The sequence below is a fragment of the Myodes glareolus genome, chromosome 16, assembly GCF_982192425.1.
Source record: "Myodes glareolus chromosome 16, mMyoGla1.1, whole genome shotgun sequence".
Lineage (NCBI taxonomy): Eukaryota > Metazoa > Chordata > Mammalia > Rodentia > Cricetidae > Myodes > Myodes glareolus.
The window spans coordinates 31,008,574-31,035,298 of NC_142041.1; the positions used below are offsets into that span (position 1 = coordinate 31,008,574).

At 42.6% G+C, this 26,725-nt stretch overlaps 1 protein-coding gene across 3 annotated transcripts in view; it reads right to left on the bottom strand.

Moving 5' to 3' along the window:
• Melk (maternal embryonic leucine zipper kinase) overlaps positions 1-25,583 on the bottom strand; it is a 66,675-nt gene extending 41,092 nt beyond the window's left edge. For 2 of the 3 annotated variants that reach the window (XM_085677206.2, XM_048420188.3), the window contains exons 1-8: positions 25,418-25,583; positions 21,671-21,766; positions 19,633-19,718; positions 17,144-17,260; positions 15,144-15,287; positions 13,699-13,767; positions 11,658-11,750; positions 6,605-6,703 (exon numbers count right to left, since the gene is read on the bottom strand). In XM_085677206.2, coding sequence (XP_085533332.2) covers positions 6,605-6,703; positions 11,658-11,750; positions 13,699-13,767; positions 15,144-15,287; positions 17,144-17,260; positions 19,633-19,718; positions 21,671-21,728 — 666 coding nt within the window. In that variant the 5' untranslated portion in view covers positions 21,729-21,766; positions 25,418-25,583. The remainder of the gene's footprint in view (positions 1-6,604; positions 6,704-11,657; positions 11,751-13,698; positions 13,768-15,143; positions 15,288-17,143; positions 17,261-19,632; positions 19,719-21,670; positions 21,767-25,417) is intronic. The other variant, XM_048420187.3, reaches the window with a different exon arrangement.
• Positions 25,584-26,725: the final 1,142 nt, after the last annotated feature.

Genomic DNA, 26,725 nt, shown 5'->3' on the forward strand with positions numbered 1-26,725 from the left:
AATTTGAATCAATTTTCAACTTGCAAATACATGAAAAACTAAAAAATGAAATTCAGAGTAGAAGAAAGAATGCACAGTATTAGTAAATAATATTAATTAGGAAGGCCAAATTCCACCAAATAAGAATTAGACATTTTCTACCTCATTCATGCCGCTGCAAAGGCACTCAACTTGCCAAAAACAAAACCTTGGATTTTACTATTAGGGCAAAACACTTTCATATTATTTTAAGGTAAGTTTCAGCCCCCCAAAAGATTTATTCAAGATCTACTAGTGTACTCAAATAAATAAATAAATAAATATGCTGATTAAACAATAGTAATAATTAATAGTGTTAATGTCACATCTGCCGTGTGAATGTGAATTTGCAAAACAGCAAAGGAAAGCAAACAGCATAGTGGTCTAAGATCCAGTCAAGTCAGTAAATTAAGAACATGATGGACCTAATGTAACTTGGTTTCCACAGACTATGAACCATCACTTTTACAAAAATCTTGGTAGTCTGAATAGGGTTCAACCTACAGCTGAATAGGCAAACACTCTGGTGAGCCTGTACTGCCCAGTGCACTTTTCCTGCTATCATGCGTTTGTGTTAACTACAAATAAGTGTGCACACAGCCATTTGTCTGTTTCACCACACAGCCTGGCACCAGGACAGTCGATTCTGATGGCCCACTGAACTGTTCTTCCTGCAATGGATTTGGGGTTCCTGGAGGAAAACTGAGTAATCTCAACCCAGTTAAGATTCTGTTCCCTCAAGCCACCGACCAGGTACATCTGGAAACCACTGGATAGCATGTGCTTTGTTTTCTCTTCTCTCCAATAACCAACACCAAAAGCACCAAGATGCAGACCTTGGACCTGTTGCCAGTGCTGCTAGGTTTCCACCATGTGTGCTGAACTTCATCACTGCAGTGCAAATGGTGCCAGATGGACATTTGGATCCTTCTTTTGACAATCTTGGGCTTCACAAGAGGTCTGAGGACAGCCATGATGCAGAGAAGGAGATGGATGGCACCTCCAAAAAAACAATGCCAATAGAGCTCCGTTTTTTTGTGGGGTGGGGAGGAACAGGGTCTCATGTAGCCCAGGATGGCCTTAAATTCACTATGTAGCCAAGAATGACTCTGAATTCCTGATACGCTGCCTCTATCTATCGCGCACTGGGATCACAGGCATATGCCACCACTCCTAATTAATAAAATGCTAAGGATAGCACCCAGGACCTCATGAATGCTAGGCAAGCACTCTACCTAGTGAACTACATCTCCAGTCCTTTTTTGTTTTACTATTTTGTTTTGTTTTGTTTTAAGACAGGGTCTCATGTAGTCACTAAGTAGCTGAGGATGGCCTTGAACTCCTGGCCCTCGAGTGACCTCCATCTCCTAAGGGCTAGAATTACATGTGCCATCACATGTCCTGCCCATTCAGTTTTTAAACAATTTAGAAATAGTAATGGCACAACGCCAACTGTCAGTGGCAGTTATTATTACATGACAGAAGCAGCAGCATTCAAAACTTCAACCTAACAGTAAGGAAAACACAAAACAAGAGTCAAGGAACTCAGAGCTCCACAGAGTTGGAATGGACTCAGAAAATTACTGGAACGCTGTAACAATACTGATGAACAAAATCAGAACTAGTCAGGATGCAATGCCATCCTGTCAGTGGAAAAGCTGACGCATTCAACACCTAATGGGAACAAGGAAAGTGAACTTGTAACCATGGTAAACCTGATACGAAGGGATGCCTGGGCGCATTCTGGTCAATAGGTGCAAAAATAAGCTTCATGTGGAAGTCATGTCTCCTCTTGGTGCCAGTGATTTTTGTAAACAACTACAGAACTGAGAAATCGTGCTCTGGGCTCGGGCAGTCATAAGACCCTGAGGATGTTATTGAAGTCTCTACCTTTGCTTCCTCCACTACAGAAGGAAACATAACAGACACTGTCTTCTTTAACAAAACCTGGCCAATCAGCACAGCTCCCAGATGTCAAGTGTTATTCTCGTGACAAAGGAGTAAGACACACACAGCAAGCATTTTCTTTCTTTTTGGGCAACCATGTGCCAGCTAAACAAAGACACACAGCCTACATGACAGAAGGCGCAAGCCCTTGGAGAACAGTGACAGAAGGAAAACAAAACTTCACCAAGTAACAAGGAGAACCCTAAGAAAAACATACTACACCTGGAAAGTGGAAACAGACAAGAACACTTGACAAAACCGGGAACATGGGGGTGGGGGGAGTAGGGAGGGCTGACGAGGGTAGAAGGGGAGTGGGGAGGAGAACTTGAGGGAACGGGATAGTCAATATGGGGGTAGGACAGAGATGAGAGCAAGAAAAGAGATATTTTGATTGAGGGAGCCATTATGGGGCTAGCAAGAAACCTGGCACTAGAGAAATTCACAGAAATCCACAAGGATGACCCCAGCTAAGACCCTAAGCAATAGAGGAGAGGGGGCCTGAACTGGTCTTGCCCTGTAGTCAGAGTGATGAATATCTTAAATATCACCATAGAACCTTCATTTAGCAACTGATGTAAACAGAGGCAGAGATCGCAGCAGAACACTGGACTGAGCTCCCAAAGTCCAGTTGAAGAGTGGGAGGAGTGAGAATATGAGCAAAGAGGTCAAGACCAAAATGGGTACACCCACTGAAACAGTTTACCTGAGCTAATGGGAGCTCACCAATGCCAGCTGTGGTGTAGAAGGTCCTTCTGCTTATGTGTTGCTTTTATTGGTTAATGAATAAAGAACTGTTTTGAGCCTATGGCAGGGAAGAACAGAACTAGGCAGGGAAAGCTAGGCAGAGGTAAAGAGATGTCATGTAGCCCCACTGAAGACAGACACCAGAACTTTACCCAGTAAGTCACAGCCATGTGGCGATATATAGATTAATAGAAATGGGTTTATTTAATATATGAGCAAGCCAATAAGAAGCTAGAGCTAATGGGCCAAGTAGTGATTTAAATAATACAGTTTCTGTGTGATTATTTTAGGGCTAAGCAGCTGGAAACCAGCAAGTGGCCCCTTCTCCAACACAGCTGGACAGGGAAGGAACCAGCATAGGTCCAAACTAGTCCTTCTGAATGTGGGTGACAGTTTATGGGTGGGACAGACTGTGGGATGGCACCAGGATTTATCCCTACTGCTTGTACTGACTTTTTGGAACCCATTCTCTTTGGATGGACACCTTGCTCAACTAAATGTATTAGGGAGGGCCCTGGACCTTCCCCAAAGCAATGTGCCTTACCCTCACTGAGGAGTGGATGGGGGTGGTATGGGGGGAATAGCTGGAGGGAAGGGGAGGAGAGGAGGGAGTAGGAACTAGGATTGGTATGTAAAATAAAAAAATGGTTGTTTTATTTTTTAGAAAATAGATAGATGAATGATAGATAGATTAAAAAAAATTTTAAAAGATAAAACAAAAACTTCAACAAAAAGTCTAAAGTGCATGCCATAGGCATAAAAATTTCAGCGCAGCTCCAAAACAGAGAGCCCTTTTTCTGTATACCTACAGACTCACAGCTGGCTGGTACAGTTACCTCCCCACTCTCCACAACGGCTCACTAAAAATGTACCATCCTATCTATAAAGTACCAATTCTCGCAAAACAAGTTTAACAACACATTAAAGGGATTATATACACCAGGACCATACAGTCTCTATTACAAGGTCTGAGGACTGCTCAACAGACCAAATCAAATTAAAAAACTATACAAAAGGGAGAAAAACACATTTTCATCTAAATTGATATAGAAAAGCATATGGCAAAATTTAACACCACTCCATAACAGCACCTGACAAAAAAGGAATAGACAAGAACTACCTCAATTCAACATAATGAAAACCTAGGGTTACCATCACATGCCATAGGAAAACCCTGAAAGCTTTCCCTCTAAGACTAAGAGCTGAGTGTATAATCTCAGCACTCAGAACAGAGTGTGGCAGAAGGACTGCAAGGATTAAGGCCAACGTGGGCTACAGAATGAACTCCAGGACAACCTGGGATACAGTATGAGACGTCACCTCAAAATTACAAACCTTAGCTGGATATGGTGGTGTCTGCCTTTAAGCCCAGTACACCAGTGTGAGAGGCAGGCAAACAGAGCTCTGTAAATTTGAGGCAAGCCTGGTCTATATAGCAAGCTAGCCAAGGCTACATAGTGAAACCCTTTCCCAAAAATAAAAAACCATGAAGCACACACACAAACAAACAAACAAACCAACCTGGGGCCGGTGAGATGGCTAAGCAAGTAGGGACTTGGTGCTTGCCAAGTCTGACAACTCAAGTTCAGTCGCCAGGATTGACACCTTAGAAAATAATTCCACAAATTGTTTTCTGACCTCCACACTTACACAGTGACATTGCCCCCAAACAAGTATATAACTGAAATTTAAAAATAAAACTTTGAGATCAGTCTAGGCTATATAAAACCATGTATTTATACATATACATATACATACATACATACATATACACATATGTATGGGGGGCGCTGGTGAGATAGTTCAGCTGTTAAGAGCACTGGATGCTTTTCCAAAGAATCTGGGTTCAATTCCCAGCACCCACATGGGAGCTTCACAACTGTCTGTAACTCCAGTTCCAGAGGATCTGACACCCTCACACAGGTGAAACATAATAAAAAAAAATTAAAACATTTATTCAAAAAGAAACTCAACAGTTGCTAAGTTTCACCACTTCTATTAACACAGTACAGGAAGTACTAGCCAGAGCAAGTAGGGAACCAAGAAGTAAAACCTTTACATGATTCAAACTGAAGAGATACATAAAGCAAAGCCCCCTCCCCTCCTGGTTTTCTTCCACAGACTACAGCAGCCATCAGCTTCTAGTATTTCCTGCCACGGGAAAAAAAATAAAGACGCTGGGCTTTGCTCTGTTTTCAGACTGACGATATGCTTTTTCAATTAGCACTGTATTGTTTTAAGTTTTTATTTTATTTATTATTAGTGAAGTGGGGGGAGCACTTGCCACGGTGTTTAAGTATGAGTCAGAAGACAACTCTGACAACTTTCAGGGGTCAGTTCTCTGCTTCCCTCAGAGGCTCCAGGAAGCACTTCTTCCTGCCCAATCATGCTGCCAGTCCACTTAACAACACAGCTTAAATACTATTTTATTATCAATATTTGACGAGGTCCTTCATTCTCCCCCTCCACTCACCCCCAGACAGGGTTTCTCTGTGTAGCCCTAGCTGTCCTGGAACTCACTTTGTAGACCAGGCTGGCCTCGAATTCACAGAGATCTGCCTGCCTCTGCCTCCTGAGTGCTAGGATTAAAGACATGTGCCACTACCACCCAGCTCTTTTTTAAATCTATAGGTGGTCTACTATTAATATCTACTGTAATTTAACAAGAATGTTTTTCAAAAAAAAAAAGAAAGAAAGAAAAGAAAGAAAGAAAAAGGAAAGAGTCTTTTACAACTTAGGAGAGAAGAAAAATTATTGATTAAAAGAAAAAGAAGAAGAAAATTAAACCCAGTACCCTTAGATTTGACATTCCAGTGACTTACAAGCCAACTAGGACTGGCATTTCAATTCTGTTGACTTGGGGTCTCTCCTTACAGAAAGGCTGGACTCCATGGTCCATCCAAAAACTTCTCAACATTCCTCCCCACATTTTTCCCATCACTATGCACTTGCTATACTGACCACTCTATCAGAAAAGCACTTTTTATAAACACCCTGTCCAATTCTTACTTCTAGGATTTCTACCAAATTCTTTCTCAGCTGCTGCTTTTACCCATATCCCATTCTTCTACAGCATTCTTTGCCCTTTCCTTTATTAAACAGCCTTGTGGTTGACTCCAACAAGAAAAGACCCTAGCAGACAGTCACCAAGTTTCATCCTCCGTCTATATCTTGTCTCCATACGCAGACACGTGCATGAGTGCAAATACGAACATACACATGTATTCACATACACATAGACACACATAACGATCATACACATGTATTCACATACACATAGACACACATAACACTTACCAGGAAAAGAATCTTATATATTTCTTTCATTTTGCAGCAGCCTAAACATGGAACACTTTTAGCTTGTGTTAAATGTTTCAGTTAATGTGTGCAGGATAGATATATATGTATGCATGCATGTATTAAACACGTACCTTGGTAAGTTTTCAAACACTGAATATCAAAAGAGTGATTGGCATCCAGAATAAGAAAAAGCAGCCATTCAGGCTATGGTGATGCACACCTTTAATCACAGTACTCGGGAGAGGCAAAGGCAGGAGGATGAGGTCAGTCTGGTCTACAGAATGAGTTTCAGGACAGTCAGGGATATCCAGAGAAAGCCTATCTCAGAAAAATTACAAAAAAAGGAAGGAAAGAAGGAAGGAAGGAAGGAAGGAAGGAAGGAAGGAAGGAAGGAAGGAAGGAAGGAAGGAAGGAAGGAGAAAAATGGAAAAAGCAATCTCCAACTCCATTCCTTTTAACCATGGCCAAATAACACCTCAGTCTTAACTTCTAGCAGCCTGGAATATATCTGTCTTTTGGTACTTTTATCCGTGGAAACATACAATAAGCAGCACAGACAACTTTTATTCTGAAATTCTGTACCCACACTACTCACCATAATCTTCTTGTACAAAGCCATGACATTATCATCATCAAACGGTAGAAATCCACACATAAGCACATACAAGAGAATACCCATGCTCCAAACATCTGCCTAAGAGGGAGAAAAATAGCATTAAAATACATTTCAAAAAGAAAGAACATAAAAAGAATCACAGAATCTTCACAAAGCTGGAAAAGAACTAAGAACCGGCCAATTCAACTTGCTCATTCTACAGAGAGTGAACACGAAGCCCAGAAAGTCCAAAGTCACTGACTCAGTGGAAGACCTCCTGGTTTTGAATTCAGTATAGTCCTCTAGGCACATGCTAGTATTGAATAGAAAATAACTCCTAACTGGTTGGAAACTGAGCCATGACAAACAAACGAAGCCAGGTCTCTAATTCTCAGACAGTTTTAAGGCTACCAGGGGCTTAAGGTTACATATGAAGATTATGTAAACATGTAGAGAGATGGTAAAAAACAGTCTGAAAACTTCCTAGCCATCTGCAAATGTAATTAAGCTGTGCTGTAAAATCCTTTGTACATAGAGAGATCTTAAGAAAACTCAGTGGTTGACTTTTCAAACATGTAGGCTAGCACCACAGTACTACAAATCCTAAACTCCAAAGGAAGTTTACATCGTTCCGAGACACCCTTGAGTCTCAGGAGTCCTGAGCTGTAACTATATATTCAAGCAGCACTTGGCTTTGACCAACAATAATGCCACATTATTAGTCACGGCTCCTATGTTGGCTGATTTTGGTTGTCAACTTGACTACATCTGGAATCACTAAAACCAAGGTGCAGCTGTGTGATCAGATATCTGAGGTGGGGAGACCCAGCCTAAGTCTGGAGCACACCTACTAGTTGCAGCCTACACAGAAGGGCGTGGGAGAAGGAAGCTTTTGCTTTTGGCTGCTCAGCCTCACTCTCACTGACAAAGGTGTCTATCCTGCTGCTGTGACTGTTATTCTAGCCAGTATCGTCAGAATCCCAACACAGCTCTCCTCAGACTCTAGCACCCGCCAGACTGAGACTGCAAAGACACCCAGCCTCATGGACCAGACAACTACTACATTCTTGGCCTTTCTGTTGAGAGACAGCCGTTATTGGATTACAAAAATTATAATCTATAACTCAATCTAGTAAGTTCTGTTCCTTTAGAGAATTCTACCGCTGTTCACTTGCTGGGGAAGTGGTCCAGTGACAGAGTGGCTAAATGTGAGTCATCGCTTTCCCCCTCATTCGATCCTTAGAAAGCTGTAAGAAATAAGGACTGTAAGTAAAACCAACCTAGGCAGCATCTAGGTGGTACACATGCACTAGATAACCGGTAACCTAGACCTGTCCACTGAATCACAGCAGACAGGACTCAGTGACAATGCTGATGTGAACAGTCTGCCTGTCAAGTCAACTAGTGATCTGTGTTGCAAGCTGTGGCGACCAGAAGTTAGCATGTATGCCTGAGAGGTGTCAGATATTTCGTTTATTCAGTTGAGGCAATACAGAAAATGAACACAGCCTTTTCAAATACCAGGAGCGATCAAAACAGATTATGTCTGAAACTAAAAGATGAAAAAAAAGTATAGGAATGTGTCCATAAAAATCTACCATAGCACACTGGAAACTAGACTTTCCAGTTAACTCAATCAGGCATCTCCTGTTTCAAATTAGGTAAGAGAACACACTAATTAACTAAAATCATATGTGAAAGCAAATGTAAATAAGTCTATCAATTGACAAGTAAAATAAAAATAATTGGGTGAAGAAAAAACTCTGAAACATTTCCCATGAGAAACTTGTAAAAAGCCTTTAGAAATCCTACCATGGAACATCCTAGGCAGGACAAACATCAGAATTACCTCAATTGTTTACTTTAAAATGAAGCACTATGCCAGGCGGTGGTGGTGCACACCTTTAATCCCTGCACTCTGGAGGCAAAGGCAGGTGGATCTGTGAGTTCAAGGCCAGCCTGGTCTACAAGAGCTAGTTCCCAGCACCACATAAACTGACTCTGGTGGCACACATCAGCCATCCCAACACTTGGGAATAAAGACAAGATCAAAAGTTCAAGGTCATCCTTGGCTACTAGCAAGATCACAGCCTGAGCTATATGATACCCTGTTTCACAAACAAGCTGGGCATTGTGGCGCACACCTTTAATCACAGCATTCAGGAGGCAGAAGCAGGGGATCTCTGTGAGACCAGTTTGATTTACATAGTGAGTTCCAAGTCAACTAGAACTACATTGTGATATCCTGTGTGTGTATGTGATGTGATGTGTGTGTGTCTGTGTGTGTGTTGTGGGGTGGGGTGGGGCTTAAGGAAAAGGAAGAAAGCCTAAACATTTTCCAGATTTCAAAAGAGTTCAAGACAGCCAGCAAGATGAATTTATGATGCAGCAGGTAAAGAAGCAAGCATGCTGTCAAGCTAACATCATAAATTCAATCTCTGGGACCCTTATAGTGGAAGGAGAAAGAGAAAACCAACTCCCATAAACTGTCCTCTGGCCTTCATCTGCATGCACAATATGTACACACATACACACATCCATGTAAACAGAATAAAGCTATAAAGAGCATCCCTGGGACAAGCACACACTTTACAGGGGTCTGCAGCATAATGACTCACATCTGTACTCCCAGCACTGGTGAGGGGAGGATGAAGCAAGAACACCCAAAAATTCAAGGCTAACCTGAGCTACATATGAGTTCCAGACCAGCATAGGAGACAAAATGGGTTTGGCTCTGTGAATAATTACCTTCCAGACAGGCATGAGAATGAGAGTTTAGATTCCCAAAGCCACATAAAAGCCAGGTAGTGTAACTTCCAAGCCTAGCACCTGAAAGTCAGAGACAAGGAATTCCCTTGTCACGCTGGCTACCAAAACTAGTTGGAATTAGCCAACTAGAGTCCAGTAAGAGAACCTGCCTCAGTAATGTAGAAACTATGAACCTGACATCCACTTCAGATTTATGCACACAAATGCATGTACAGCTATAAACACACATGTGAATATATACATACATACACCAAAAAGAAAAAGTTCTTCTCAGGAAGCTGAGGCAGGAAGACCTCAGGTTGGACAATTCAGCTTTCCAACTGAAAATACAAGACCTTGTCTCAAAATTTAAAAACAAACAAACAACAAAAGCTAAAGGGGTTGGGACTCAGGTCAGTGGTAGTGTTAACATATTCAATCTCCAGTACACTATAAAAAGAAAAGATCCCCCCTGACCTTCAGGAAATACACATATATAAAGCTACAGGCAGTACTCCAGTTACTGCCCAGGCTGCTGCTTTCTTGCATCAGATTCAATAAACTATCCTCCCAAAATAAATACACATTTTCTCTGCAGCTTCCTAAACAAATAAATGGATGAACGAATAAGTAAATAAATAAGTATTTTCCCTGCCACTGCCAAGTCTCCCAGTGGCAGGGACTCAGGTGCACTCAAGATTCAGCTTCACCTCACCCCACCGCCATGGCCAAACGGCACTGCTGCTGAAGGTGTGATGGACAGCTTTACAAGAAATGTTCAGGACCACACTCATCCATGAAAGCCCTGCACGTGAATTCACATAACTGCCAAAGCCTTAGACAAGCTCGAAGCTCATCTCTGTGTCTGCTTCCAATGTGATATGCCTGTGTATGTCAAGACGACGAAGGCTCTTTATGCTGAGCACCGAATCAACCTAAGTTACTGAAAGCAAGAAACTAAATGAATGCAACTATGATACCCCATAAAGCTATATAATGGGTAAGGACTACAGCAAAGAATCTCAGGCCAAGAGGCCATGGAAGAGCACTTCAAATGCAAGAAATGAACAAATTAAAAATTTGGCCCATTTAAAATAAAAGAGCAAACAAAACAGGGCTGGCAGATGACTTTACAGGTAAAGGCACTGCTCCCAAGGCTGACAAGCTGAGTTCAATGCCTGAAGCCCAAATGGTGAGAGGGCAGAACTAGCCGCTGAAAGTTATCCTCCAGCCTCCACATGTACACTGTGGCATTCGCTGCCCAATATACACACAAAATAGATAAAGGATGTTTTTTAAAAGAGACAATATATTAAAAATAATAAAATGGTCGGGCGGTGGTGGAGGTGGTGGCGCACGCCTTTAATCCCAGCACTCGGGAGGCAGAGGCAGGCAGATTTCTGTGAGTTCGAGAACAGCCTTGTCTATAAAAGCTAGTGCCAGGACAGGCTCCAAAGCTAGAGAAACCCTGTCTCAAAAAACCCAAAAAAAAAAAAAGAAAAAAAAATATATAGAGATATATATACACACATACACACAAATAGTTATAAAGATATGATGCTTGATTTACATTCATATGGTTTTAAAAAAGGATCTGCATAAAATGTATGTTCTAAGAAAAAAGTAAATAGAGGAAAATGTAAATAAATACAAATTTAAATAAAAATATGCCAAAGTTCTTAATTCTATTTTTATACAATACTTTAAATTTGAGATGAAAATGAATCCACTAAAAATATACAAAATCCCATCTACCCCTGTTCCAAATTAAGCAAGCTGGTATTTCCAAAGTCCTCCCACACAGCACTTCTCCCCAGAGATGTTTCACAGGAAGGTAGATTCTGCAGGTAAAGAAAGCTGGGACCAGCTCGCACCTGTGCTGTTTCCCCTCCAAAGGTCCCTGCTATACAAGAGTGTATGCAAGAGAGGAGACGTTCAGCCCAGCAACTCCTAAACTTCTGAAAAGTCATGCTTTATTTCTTTACAACACTAATGCCAGCAACACCTGAGCTCCAGAGAATAAGACAGGCTGCCTACAACTTGAAGGATCAAGTGCAAACGAGGCAAAGCCAGGCTTTCTGAGCAAGGACGCGGACAGGACCGCTGGCCTGGGGTGTCAGCTACACTTGAAGGACAGTTTTGTTTTTCTTCTGTGGTAATGAACGTCTTTGAAAACTGGGTGTGCCACCATAGAGTTCGGCCACACCTAGCTTACCCTGCCTCACACACTACAGCACACTTTATACAAAAAGCAACTGTAACAAGGATGACAGAAAAAAAAACCCAAACTCATCAGGACAATTACCTCTGATCCAAGATACGATTTGCCTTGTATTAGTTCAGGTGCTGCATAAGCAAGACTCCCACAGCATGTCTGTAGATGGTAGTCCTTGTTGCCCTACCATAAAATAAAAATGAAACTTTTTAGTTATGGCCACGAAGAATAGTAAGTCTCTAGTTAGGCACAATGTATACATTTGTAAGCAGAGGACCAGAATCAACTACGTAGAAAGTTTGAGACCAGTCTGGGTTAGACAAGACCCTGTCTAACAAAAAACAAAAATAAACATTAAATTTTGACAAAATCTCCCTTTTGAATTCAAAAAAAGGCTAGATGAAGAACCATCCCATGCCAGGTGTGGTGGCACACATCTTCAATACCAGCACTTAGGAGGCAGAGGCAGGCAGATCTCTTGAGTCTGAAGCCATCCTGGGCCTGGTCTACAGAAGAAGTTCCAGGACAGTCAAGGTTACAAAGAGAATTCTTGTCACAAAAAACAAAACAAACAAATAAACAAAAAACTCTTCCAAATAATCAAGAGATTTCTGCAAATGCTCTTTGTGTATATGCACACGCACATATGCCAACTGTGAGTCTCTGGATTTCAATACCACTCGACCTCACATGAACAAGTCCTTTTTCCCCTTAGTTAAGTCAAATCAAGTCCATACTTCCCCTAGATATTTATTTGCATAGTAACAAACCTCACATCCATCCAAGCACCCAATATTTCCCACCCCCAAGTATTCAAGAAATACCCACCAAATTCAAGTCCCTATCTTTAACATCTAATCTTTACAAATGCACAACAACTTCCTTTTTGTTCACAGGAAGAAAAAGGTACAGGTAAGTAGGAGGCTCTGTGTAAGGCAAATCCCCGCCTTAACTGGTGATCTGAGGACCTCCTCTGCTCTCCCAGAGGCACAGGCCTTATGAAAATGAAGCTGCTGCTGTACTCCTGTGCTGAGCCCTACAGGGGGCAACGACCTAGAAACCTTAAGATTTTGTTTACAAATGAAACATAGCCAGAAGTGAGAGCCCCACGGAGGCTGAGGCCATCCTTCCCACCACCCCCATTTTCTTAGATGGTGTCTTTGTGAGTTGGATCTGTAGCAGTCATTAAAAAAAAAAAAAAAAGCTAATGAAGTCTTCCACAAACATCTCCACCCACCTCCTACGGAGAATGCAACTTATCTGTCAAAGGATGATCTTTATATGCTTTATGTCTGTTAAAAAAAAAAACAGAGAGAAACTGCCTCCTGAATCATCTGCTTCCCAGACACAAGCCTCCACTGGTAATCTCAGAATAGACATCAGTGGGAGAAGAAAGAATCAGACATTCAAAACTGAGGAGGCAAAATCTGCTTCCCCGTGCTAATGCTGAGGGGCAGGAAATCATCATGGGACTACAAGGCCTGAGAGGAGCCTGCAATTTCAACATTCTTAATGAGTGTAGACAGCTCATTTTAGCAATGGAGTACCATCATTAGAGAACCCGGAAGGAAGCCTCCAACAAGCAGCCACACAGGAGACCTGCTACAGACAGCAGAGCGGAGAAGTTCAAAGTCACCTCAGAGAAGTTATGCTAGAGAACACCAGGACTTGTCTATGGAATGCAAATTAGGGGCATTTCAAGTGGAATAAATATAGAAGCCCATGGCCATCCATTCCCCCTCTTCCTTCACCTCAGAGTGTAACCAATCCTTAATTATATAACTATCTGTGTAATAAAAACTAGACACACACCAAATACCCAGCTTCTACACAAATGATCAAGGCAGCACCTAGCGGCAACATACTCAACTGCAAACACATGACTTAGTATTCATAGTATAATGGCTTCATGTTACCTGGCATTACAATTGACCCCTGTGGGGACAAATCCTAGACCTATAGTGGTGGCTCACAATCTTGATTTCACCTCAGAATTATCTAGCAAACTTATAAAACTACCAGTGCTAAGGATAAAATTTTCAAAATGGATATAACTAAGTTCAATAAAGATTAAGTGAAAGTTAGTGCAATATAACACCAACAGATACGTGTATTTTATTTTCACACTTACCTTGGGTTTTGCACAGAGACCAAAGTCAATCAGCTTTAATTTATGATATTCATCAAACAATAAATTTTCCTGGGAAAACAAAGATATTTTGATAACTGTATTCTGATTTCCTTATATCACATGCCACCTTTATTTCTAAAACTGATTTAGTTGTTTTAATTTGAAGCTGAGATCCAATGTAAGTTAAATCACTGAAACCTAATGAAAAGATTAGAAAAAAAATAGAGCTGGGAATAAGCACACACCTTTGACCCTCATACTCAGGAGGCAGAGCAAGCGGATCTGTTTGAGGTCAGTCTGGTCTATGTAGTGAGTTCCAGGCCAGCCAGGGCACATAGTGAGACCCTGTTTCCACCACCACCATTACCACCACTGAAAGAGAGAAAGAGAGAGGAGAGAGGGGGGGAGGGGGAGAGGGGGGAGAGGGGAGAGGGGAGAGGGGAGAGGGGAGAGGGGAGAGGGGAGAGGGAAGAGAAGACAAGACAGGGAACTGCAGATGGTGCTCAGAGAAAGAGCACTTTCCCAGCATGCCTGAGGTCCTAGAACCACAAAAAGAATGAAAAAGAGAGAGGCCTAGGGAGATGGCCTAGGTAAAGTGCTTACTCTGCAAACATGAGGGAGCTAAATTCAGACACCCAGCATCCATGTAAAAAGCCAGGCATGACAACACACACCTCTCTAATCCCAGCACTGGGGAGGCAAAGAGAGGAGTATCCTGAGCCTTACTGTCCAGACAGTCTAGCCAAAATAGCAAGCTCTGGGCTCAGTAAGAGATGGCTTCAAAGAATAAGATCAAGGAGGAAAAACTATTCCTCCTTAGTATGCTGAGGCCAACTACAAGTGAAGACAATTTCTGCCAAAGGCAAGTTTAAGACTAAACAGAGCTCAGACTGAAGACTGAGGTGTTAAACACATGAAAAGGTGGTAACACCGCCACAGACCTACTCTAGGCCCCTGACCCTGTTCGATGAGCTACATTAAATACATACTCAGTTATGTCACCCACATTAGAGCATAAAGACCAGAAGACTGCTCGCTCACATTTTTCTTCAGTCCTTTAAAATTAGAATCTGTCAATCCTACTGAACTGCTCCCTTCTGAGAGAAATGGTTTGAAATTAAAGGAATATAATCTCAGCATTTTAGGTGGCTAAAACAGGAGTATCTCAGCCTGGGCTATATAGACAGATGTTGTCTCAAACAAAAACAGAACACTGAACAGAAAATGCCCAATGGCACATTGTTCCGAGGGATAAAATCTTAATTCCAAGGGCATCCCATGTCACATACAACTGACAGGTGAGAGAATGTTAAGAAAGAAAAAGAAAAGACAGATTCTGATCAAAACAAAACGACTAAGGAGCAACACTGGTGGGTTTCTAACAGAACACACGGACACCTGGCACGCTCGACTCTCAGGTGAGCATTTGTGACAGGGCCACTTACTGGTTTGAGGTCCCTGTGGGCATAGCCCTGGCTGTGCACATAAGCAACTGCAGACAGTATCTGACGGAAGACGACTCGGGTCTCCTCTTCTGACAGGCGATCCTGGGAGATGATGTAGTCGAACAGCTCTCCTCCCGGACAGTACTTCAACAGCAAGATCACACAGTTACAGCTGACAGAATCACTTCCCAGAATGGAAAGTAAAACCACACTGAAGTCAGTATTAGCTCAACTTTAAGGCAAGGGAACTGAGTGAGCATATCTAAAACTACACTCTCAGGATCCAACAATTCAGTAATTGTTCCAGGAAGGAGAACAATAATTCTTCCCTTGAGCAATTTTATTAGCAATAAACAGAAGTCAAACCAACTACCAATGTGATTTTTCAAAAGCTCACTCAGGGCTTTATATTTTTATAACAAAGTACTAAAACTCATTCTCAAGTTAACGTACTCGCATTTAGTACAGTCATCTAAAATCAAAATTGAAAAGCAGCAGTAATTATTGTTTCTTCAGTAATTACTGCTGGTCACTGTCCAAAGACGAGCGATTTTCAGTCTCTCACAAAGAGCCCGTTAGGGGCCAAGAGGACGGCTCTGTGGGCAGCGCATGCTGAACAAGTATAAGGGCTGAGTTCAGATCCCTGAGCACCCACATAAAAGCCTGCAGTTGGCAACACACATCTGAAGCCCCAGCACCAAGGAGGTAATGACCAGCAGATCCTAGGGCTCCCGGCCAGCCAGCCTACCCTAAACAGTAAGCTCCAGGTTCAGTGAGAGGCTCTGTCTTAACAAGGGAAAGAACAATATAAAAAGACACTCTTGAGTTTCCACATGCACATATGCAAGCACACATACTCACAAACACAGGTGTCTGCCACATATGCATACATACCACACCACAAAACACACACATGTAGGAGGCATACAACAAGTAATTAAGAGGAAGGGCTTACAAAGTCCCCTCTCCAGGATTTATACAGTTAATGATTGATAAGGGAAGAGAAACATTTTCTTCAGTGATGTAGCCACTGGTAAGGCACCCACAATCTTATATGCAACCCTCAGAAAATTCACTGGGTTATCAAAAGGAAAAAAAAGACATGGAAGTAGAAGCGGGGATAGTTAAGAAGAGGAAGGGGACCAGTGATAACAGAGAGAAGGTAACTGAGGATTAATATGATCAAAAAACATTATATAAGGGGCTGGACAGATGGCTGAGATGTTAAAAGCACTGGCTGCTCTTGCAGACGACCTAAGTTCATTTCTCAGTATCTACATGGCAGCTCAAAGCTATTTATAACTCTAGCCCCAGGGGATCCAACACAGTTTGTAGCCTCTATAGGCAACAGATACACACATGGCACATACACAGACATGCAGGCAAAATATTCAAACATAAATACATTTTATATACATAAACATATATGCATTAAATGTCACAGTGAAACATATGTATAGTAATATATACTAATAAGAGGCACAAAAAGAACCATTGAGATGGCCTTGATCCCAGGAACCTACAGGAAGGTGAAAGAACCATTAAGTCATTTAAGGAATAGCTTTATCAACTTAAGCAGCCTAGAGTCACCTGGGAGGAGTCTCAGTGAGGACTGTCTATACCAGGTTGGCCTGTGGCTATGTCCGTGGCAGATCATCTCTATTAAGTTCATTGATGTGAGAAGTCCACTCTGGGTGGCACTACTCTCTAGTCAGGGGTCTTGAGCTGTAGGAAACTTCGGAAAGCAAGCTGAGCACAAGCAGACAAGCAATCATTTCCTTCTGCTCTGTTAAGTCTGTGCTGCACTGACTTCCCGGGACCCTGGACTGTGGCTCACCCGTCTCCTCTGAGCTACTTCTTATGAGGACTATTTTATCATGGCAAAGGAAATGAAACAAGAGCAAACATTGTTCTAATTTTTCAGGTAAGAAGATGTAATTCTCTCTCAACTACTGAAAAAGCGAGAAAACATTTTTGGCTGCCTGGGACCCACCACTAACCTCAAGAACCATGAATATTTTGTTTTTTGTCTCCAGCACATGGTAGAGCTGACATATATGCTGATGTCTCAGATTCTTCAGGGCATCGATCTCAGTTTTGACTCGGGGTAAATCACTCTGACAAAACAGCAGTTCAGATAAGCAACAAATTTCTTGGCAAGTGTTCCAAGCATCAATATCAACAGTTTTTAATAAGAAGAAGGAAAAGCTATCAATAGCTAAAACACGCTGCTCAAAAATACAGAAAAACATTACAAAATTAGTGCTCTGAGGATTTTATGAAGGCAAGCTCAATGTGAGTGGCAATTTGTCAGTCTGAGTGAGTGGAGATTAGCAAAGCCCACACTTAGGAGTGCCTGAGGACACAAAGAGGACCCCCACTGAGCACTGTGGCACCACTCAATAAGCCGAGGCGAGGATGGGACAGAGGAGACGTCCATTAGTAGAGGCATGCTCTCTGTTTCCTGGCCTCCACTGAGGCACATGCTCAAACCATCACAATAGCCAACCTCACTCCCGGGCCAAAGCAGTGGATCCTGGACAGAACTCAGTCTTGCCCCCTTTTACATTTTTCCCCTCACGGATTTGTCACAGTGACAAAAAGCAAACTAATGGAGTAGGTCAAGAGCACAATGCCCACAATCCTGAAAGAGTCTGGACTACCGTAGAAGGTGGCCATGCCAAACAAACCAAGTACAGAAACACCCACTAGCAAGGCCTGAATACAATCCTAGCAGGCTTGGGGGAGGACTGAAAACCTGAGGCCAAGCTGGGTTACAAAATGAGCTATAGGTCAGTCTGGATTAAAGAACAAGAAAGGAGTCTCAAGTAAAGAAAAGGAATTAAACCAGGCAGTGGTGGCACAGGTCTTTTATCCCAGCACCTGGGAGGCTGAGACAGGTAGATGCAAGTTCCAGGACAGCCAGGACTGTTACACAGAGAAACCATCTTGGAAAATAAAACAAACAAAAAGAATTATAAAAGTACTTTTCATATGGCCTTGACTAGCCTTGAACTTGCTACGTGGACCAAACTGACCTTGCACTTAGAACTCCTGCTTCTGACTCATGAGTCCTAGGATTACAAGTGTGTACCGCCATGCCTGGATCCAGATTACTTTAAAAATACAGGTCTTTACTTTATAAATGTGGTGTATATGTGTGTGCACATGTGTGCAGATGCATGTAGAGACCAGAGGTCAACATTTTAGATGTCTTCCTTAATCACTACCCATTTATTTTTCTGTGACAGGGTCTTTGAACCTGGTGCCCCCAATCAGCCTAGATGGCATACACCTTGCCAGCACTAGGATTACAGATATATAAAGCAACCACGCTCCCACTCAGCTTTTTATACGGGTGCTTGGGATCCAAATTCATGTTCTCATTTTTTTTGGTGGTGGGGGGGAATAGTCAAAACAGGGTTTCTCTGCATGTAGTCCTGGCTGTCCAGAACTCACTGTGTAGAGCAGGCTGGCCTCGAACTGAGAGACTCACCTGCCTCTGCCTCCCAAGTGCTGGGACTATAGGTGTGTGCCATCACCACCAGGCAATGTTCTCATTCTAATATAGCAAATACTTTACCAGCAGAACCATCTCTTGCTTTTTAAAAGAATTTTATTACTATTTTTAATTATGTGTAAGTTTGTGTGTGCATGTGGGTATGTGCACATAATTATACATGTCTCCGGAAGTCAAAAGAGTGGGATCCCCTAAAACTGGAGCTAGACATGGTTGTGAATGCTGGACATGGGTGATGGGAATTGAGCTTGCATCCTCTAAAAGTGCAGCAAGTGTTCTTAACTGCTGGGCCATCTCTTGAGTCTCCAGATCTTTACATTTTGTTATGCAAGCAAGAGGGCTAGAATTTGGAGTCCCAAAAATCACATAAATGTCAGCTAGGTATGGCACCTCGGCTCGCTTAGAATTTCAGCTTCAGAATAGAGATGGGATCCCCACAGGAGGCTGTCTAGCAGGACTAGCCACATCAGCAAGCTCTGGGTTTGACTGAGAGACCTTGCCTCAAAAAAGAATAAAGTGGAAAGCAATCAAGAAAGATTTCCAATATCAACCTCAGGCCTCTGTGCACGGGCATATACATGCATGCATACCTACACATGTACCCACACATATGCCACGTATATATACATATGAAAAGATATATACAGCATACCTTCACATGTGCCCACACACATGCCATGCATATATACATATGAAAAGATATATGCATTTCTTGGCAGGGTGTGATGACACACACTGGCAATCCTAACACTTATGAGGCTGAGGCAGAAAGATCACAAGTTGAAGGACAATCTTGACAAAAAGTAAGTTCAAGACCAGGGCTATATATAGTGAAACCTTGACTCAAAGTAACTTTTTCAATGTCATGAAGGATAAAAGATCAATGGACTATAACTCCCATATATAAAAGTATCACAGTGGCGTTCATCATTTTGTGTAATTAAGGAAAAGAAATAATTTCAAACTTACCCCTAGTGCATTTTTATCCATGATTTTTATAGCTACCATTTCTCCAGTGAGGATATGACAGGCAAGTTTGACCTTTGCAAAGCCACCTAGATATAAAAAAATGGATAAGCACAGATTTCTTAAAAGGCTCTTTCAAGTCATATTTTCCTAGATTTGTCTTTCTTCTGTCATTTCCAACAGGTTAGCTATGACTCCAGATTCTTTTCAGTCAATGTTTCTAGATCAGCAATCAGCAATTCTAAACAGTCAATGTTTCTCAACCTGTGGGTCAAAAGACCCTTTCAAAGGGGTTGCCTAAGATAATCAGAAAACACAGATGTTGATATTATAATTCATAAAGCTACCAAAATTACAGTTATGAAATAGCAATGAAATAATTTTATGGTTGGGGTCACCACATGAGGAACTGTAGTAAAGGGTCACAGCATAGGAGGGTTGAGAACCACTGCTCGAGATGGAGGTTTTTCCCACATGAACAGTAAATAAAGAATAAATGATAAAAACGTAGGGGAAAAAGAAACCTCACTCTTTAGAAATATGCTCTATGGGAGTTAGAGAGATGGCTAGCAAGTTAAAGTGTGCTTGCCACTCTTACAGATGACCAGAGTTTAGCTACCAGCACCTACATCAGGCAGCTCAAAACTGTTACTCCAGCTCCAGAGGATCCAACACCTTCTTCTGGGCTCTTCAGCCACACACACACACACACACACACACACACACACACACACACTACTCACACACAGATCACACACACACATAAATATAGTAAATCTTTTCTAAAAAGAAGAAATAGACTTTATAGTTAACACTGCAATTACACTTTATTAACATACTAGAATACAATATAAAGTTACTGAGACTGAAGACAAATTATATAAAACTGCACTGAGCTTAAAAACTATGAAGGTAGCCAGGCAGTGGTGGTGCACACCTTTAATCCCAGCACTTGGAAAGGCAGAGGCAGGAGGATCTCTATGAGTGCAAGGCCAGTGTGGTCTACAGAGCAAGTGCCAGGACAGGCTCCAAAGTTACAGAGAAACTCTGTCTCAAAAAACATTAAAAAAAAAAAAAAAAAAAAAAAAACTATGAAGGCAAGCAATTATGTTTTAAAACTGGGTCAGTGCTAATTAAACAGCTCTAGTTATCTGAAAGATGTTAATACATTCAAAAAGAAGTTTCTGATAGTCTCTTCCACGGTCTCCCCCACTGTTTTCCCCGGTTTCTCTAGCATTCCAGATACAACTCATCAGCAAATCCTACCTGCTTATCTTGGGGAAAACATACCAACAACTTCCCTGCGGGAAAGAAACAGTACTGACTAGAAATTACGGTGTCTTCTCTGAGCAGGTAATGCATGACTGTGTCTGCATGTTCTCATGAACATCTGTGCACTTTGCCTGTTTTATCGTATGTTGTAACTGCCATTCTAACCACGCTGCCATCATCTCCAGGGTCACTCTCCTCACGGCAATTGCTTCCCCACAGCAGTTCACCTCTGTCCTTGCCCTCTCCCATCCAATGCCTTCACCCTCAAGCAGCCAAGACCAGGAGGTCAGACCATGCCTTAGCTCAAGCGCTACCCCTCCACCCCTATGGCTTTTGTTTACACTAGAAGTCAAAGTTCCTTTGCAATGACCTATGAGGCTTTCTCTAATAGTCCACCCTTGTTCTGTTCTGCTTATTAAAGTAGGTAGAGGATCAGGTGAGATGGCTCATCAGGCAAAGGCACTTGTCACACAGGCCTGGCAACCTCAGTTCCAGACCCCAGAATCTATATAAAGGTGGAAGAAGAGACCCTACTCCACAAAGTTGTCCTCTTACCTCCACATGCATGCTGTGGCACGTGTGCCCCACACACATCATACACACAGACACACACACAACAATAACGATAAAATAAATTGAAATTTTTTAATTCTAGGTAGAAAAAATTTAAGCTACATGAATTATAATAAAAAGCTCATAAAAACCCAAATAGACCATAATCCAATTATTTTATCTGTATTCTGCCTCCAAGAAAAAAATTAACAATTACCTGTCCCAATAGTTTCATATAATTCATAGTATTTGAGAAGTTCATCATAATCTTTCATAGTCCACCTGAAAGTTTCTTCAAAATGACCAAAAGAATCTGTAAAACAGGAAAAAATTTTACATCAACAATAAACAATAAAAGAAATATCACCAGATCATCTCCCCGCCCCCCAATTTTTTGAAACAGGTTTCTCTGTGTAGCCTTGACTCCTGGAACTCACTCTGTACACCAGGCTGGCCTTGAACTCAGAGATCTGCCTGCCCACGCCCCCCAGCACTGGGATTAAAACTGTGCTCCACCACCACCAAGCACCACCTCCTATATTTGCAACTAGAAATAAAAATAAATCTTAGGCATATAAATGACAGTGAAGCACTAATTAGTCATATTAAAAACAAACAAACAAAAGCCCCTGCATTGCTGCCTCTCACCAACCATACAAATCAAATCCAGATAAAGACTTAAATATACCCGGGGGTGGAAATCCCTACAATCCCAGGACTTGAAAGACGGAGGCAGGAGCACAAGGTCATCCTAGACCACAGAGCAAGTTCACTACCTGGGCTACAGGAGACTACCTTAAACAACTACAAAATCCACTTAATACCAAAGACAAATTAGCTCAATGGGTAAAGCCGCTTGCCACCAAGCCTGACCCCGGGGTCCTCCGTGACAGAAGAGAGACCAACTCCCACAGTTGTCTTCCACAACACACATCCAAGCATACACCAAGGAAGTAAATAAACGAAGCTAAAAAAAAAATTCAAAAAACTACCTTTCCTCAAAAAACAAAACAAGACTGAGTTCAGGGGCATACACCTGTAATCCCAGCACTTGGGAGACAGACAGGAGGATTATTCTGAGTCTGAGGCCAGCCTGGTGTACACAGTTTCAGATCAACTGGGAAAAAAACTAAAGTGTGGTGTGTGTGTGTGTGTGTGTGTGTGTGTGTGTTCAGAATTCCTATACAATCAAAGACACCACCAAAAAAGAAAGCAGAACCATGTATGCTGATACCTGCCTACTATCCCAGGACTGGGGACACCAGAGAGGAGGATCTGAAGTTCCAGACCAGCGTGGGTTACACATAAAACACTATATTACAATGGAGGGAAGCAGGAAGGACTGAAAAGGCCCTTGGCAGCTAAGCGTGCTTACTGCTCTCCCAAGTTAAGTTCCTAGCCCCCATGTTGGACTGCTTAGAACTACCTGTAACTCCATGTTCAGAGGATCCAACACCCTCCTCTGGCCTCTGCAGGTACCAGCATGCTATATACTCATGCAGACACATACATACACATACATGTTTTTTTAACTTTCAAATCTATACTTACTGTGTGCATCTGATAAATATGTACATGGGTGTGCACATGCCATAGCATGCACGTGGAGGTGAGAGGACAGAGCAGCTTTGTTCTCTGCTGCCCACAACCACATCTCACCCGGCCAGACTTTAAGGGAATATGTTTAATTGCCTCATTAACCCAGAAATCTCTTAATGGCCATTTGCTGATAGAACAAATTGGGGAATAAAATAAAACAACATCCTCCAAAGAAATGGAAACCCAGAATTAAGGAATTCCAAGACAAGAAATACTAGCAGTTTAGAGGTCAAGACGTGGGTCAGTAATTCCTGGGATCCTGTTCAAAGGGGGGGGGGCAAGAGAAAGGAAATGGGGGGTTGGGGAGATATAAATCTGACTGAAGAGCTGTCTGCTACAAAGTAGGGTAGCAAACCCTGCATGGAGACTTGGGTCTGCAATCCCAAAAGTCTTATATTTTCTCCATAGCCCAGGCAGCTTTGACCTTCCACACTTCCTGCCTAATCCCACCACACACACACAGGATTACGCAATGTACCACCAGGCTTGGCTCGTAATTAACTTCTTCACGGATTTCTCCCAAAGGCGTTTTAAACTTTCAGCTCCTAGGAAGAGATTGACTTGTACAAATACTAAAACCTTTTTTTTCCTGCCTACTTTCATCCCTCAAATCCTATGTCTTTAAGTAACACCATTGTGGGGCTGGATTATATCTATTAAATCCAGGGAAGGACACTTTTGTTACTATTAAGAAAACTAGTGATGCTGGGTGGTGTTGGCACATACCTTTAATCCCAGTACTCAGGAGGCAGAGGCAGGAGGATCTCTGTGAGTTTTAGGCTAGCCTGATCTGATCTACAAAGGTAGTTCCAGGACAGCCAGAGCTATTTGAAAAACCCTGTCTCAAAAAAAAAAAAAAAGAAAGGAAAGGAAAGAAAGAAGAAAACTAGTGATTATATCTACTATATTTTACCTCTACATGTTGAGGGTATAAAGCTGATATGTATCTTCTAGAAACTGGAATATCAAAAAGAAATTCTTGTGATTGGAGATGCCTGACTGTCCATTAGTGTGAAAGGAAACCCGACCTTCAGCCCGGTATCTGAATGCCCCTCCGGATGTGGTGAAATAGAAGAAATGGGGTATATATAATAAACTTCTGAGGAAACAAGGCACCCGCTAGATTATGAGAGATTTGTGATGAAACTATAAAACACTGTGGGCATGTCTTTATACCAGCACTTGGGAGGCAGAGGCAGATGCATCTCTGTGAGTTCCAGGTCAGGATGGACTACACTGAGGGTGTTTTGCTACTAATACTGTGTAATTTGGGCCATGCTATCACTTACTACACAATACATGAACTTGCCTCATGTGAGACACTGATCTGATCATTTCAAATGGGAGTGCAGAAGGGCTTATAGTTTGACCTTAGAATACAGCTGAGTAGTCTCCTTCCTTCTTTGTAGAAGCTTCTGGGAGAACAGCCACAGAGGGATTCATTCTGGAAAGCATTTAGGGACTAATCCGTCCATTTAGTTGGTTCACAAGAGATTGGCAGGAAAGACCCACTGTTTCCATGAAGGTGCAATCAGGAGCTGTTTTGATTTCTCTCACACCAATCGTGAACAAAAACAGGGACTCTTAAACCTCTAAACATTAGAGGTCATTTGGAAGCCCCGCCCTTCCTCCTAGTTAGATTTCCACTAACTACAGAAATCTACCGAAGGCGAGACTAGAACACCCACTCACCTCACCCTAGTGTGAGTCTGCTGCCTGGGACGCCTTCTCTGAGAAGGTTCCCTGTTTCTCTCCACAGCCTCGTTGACAGGAGCCATCTTGCTGCTCCGGCTACTGCTACAGCCTCGGAGCACCCTTACAATATGTGCGTCTCCGGCCACTTGCTTAATTGAGGAGGTGCAAGATGAGGAAGGATTTGGACTCTGAAAACGGGGATCACGCGCTTCCCTTTTAACTGGAGCACCCCTGGAAACTTAGTTGATCGACGGTAAAGTATCCCAAACTGAACCGCTTTTGCAGACAGTCAGGAGCACTGAAACAAATGTAACTCCCATCTACAGCAGACTCCTGGGTGTCAAACGCTCTGCCAACTTCATCAAAAACTCCGGGAGCCGAGAATGGTGGTGGCTATATTCCCCAGCTCTCGGGAAACTGAGGCGGCAGGATCCAGAATTCAGGGACCGCTTTGGCTACAGTGAGATCGAGACGAGCCTGGACTACACAAGGCTACGTCTCAGAACGACAGAAAGAAAAAAAGCAGCAACCACCACCACCTGTGAAAACCCTGGGTCGAAAAGTCTAGAAGTTCTCAGAGACCAGCAGTGGTGGGCGGAACCCCGGGAAAGCTCCGTCTCCCGGCTGCGCCCCATAGCTCAGAGCCCGGTTCGCGGACCGTAGAACTGACCTGAAGGGCGTCAGGCTCGGCGGGACCGAACCGGACAGAAGGTCGAAGCAGCCGCCGCAGAACCCAGCAAAGCTGAAACAGAAAACAGTCGGTGGGAATCTTTACGGGATTCAAGTTCCAGCAGCTTCCGCCCGCCAAGGGAATCAAACCTCGCGGGCCGGAAGAGGCGGGGCCCACGGGGACCGGAGGTCCGTTCCCAGGGAGGCGGGGCGGGGCCACGAGACCACGGGGCGGGGCAAGATAGGCTTAAACTTCTTAGGGCTACTGGACTCGCGCTCAGGATCAGAGGCGGCGTGATGCTCCCTTGAAATCCTGGCTAAAGACTTAAGACCTTACCTCTTCTTTTTTTAAAGGATATTTTTATTTATTCTTCGACAACAGCATACATGTAAAAATTGTATGTTGATCACATCCGCCTAAATCTCCCTTCTTGTTCCCCACACCACACAGAAAAACCCTCTTATCTTTCTGTTCTTTCTTTTTCTCTTTTTATCTTTTTTGTTTTGTTGGGTTTTTTTTTCTAGCTTGCTTCTACTAACTGCAGCGTGCACGAAAAACTTTCCAGAAGACAACAACCTGTTAAACTTTCACATAATCAACTTTCGTGTGTTCTTAGGTTTTTATTGTATTCATTTATTCGTGTGTGTGTGTGTGTGTGTGTGTGTGTGTGTGTGTGTGTGACACTTCACACGTGTGGAGGTCAGAAGACAACTTTCAAGAGTCGGTTCTCTCCTTCCACCGTGTGGGTCTGAGTAATCAATCAGGTTGTCAGCTTGTCAGCAATCTCCATCAGCCACTGGGCCATCTTTCTCCTTTTTTAATCCTTTCTGATTCATGGGGACCCAAACGCTCCATGTCCTTGATTATTCTAAGCAATAATTCTAACCTTGAGCTACTTTTTCCCAGACCACCCATTTCCTGATTCTTTCTAAAATCTGTTGCTATGCGTTAGAAAACCTTAGGAGCTAGGAGCTGGATTAACTATCCATGAAGATGCTAGCAATAAGGCTCAGCAGATAAAAGTGCCGCCAGTCCTGATCACCTGAGTTCAATCCCCAGAACCTCTGACTTCCTCTTCAGCCCTCCACCAAAAATAAAGAATAATTTAAAAGAAAAGAAAAGCCGGGTGGTGGTGGCAAACACCTTTAATCCCAGCACTTGAGAGGCAGAGGCAGGTGGATTTCTGTGAGTTCGAGGCCAGCTTGGTCTACAGAGCTAGTTCCAGCACAGCCAGAGCTACACAAAGAAACCCTGTCTCAAAAAAAAAAAAAAAAAAAGAAAGAAAGAAAGAAAGAAAGAAAAAGAAAA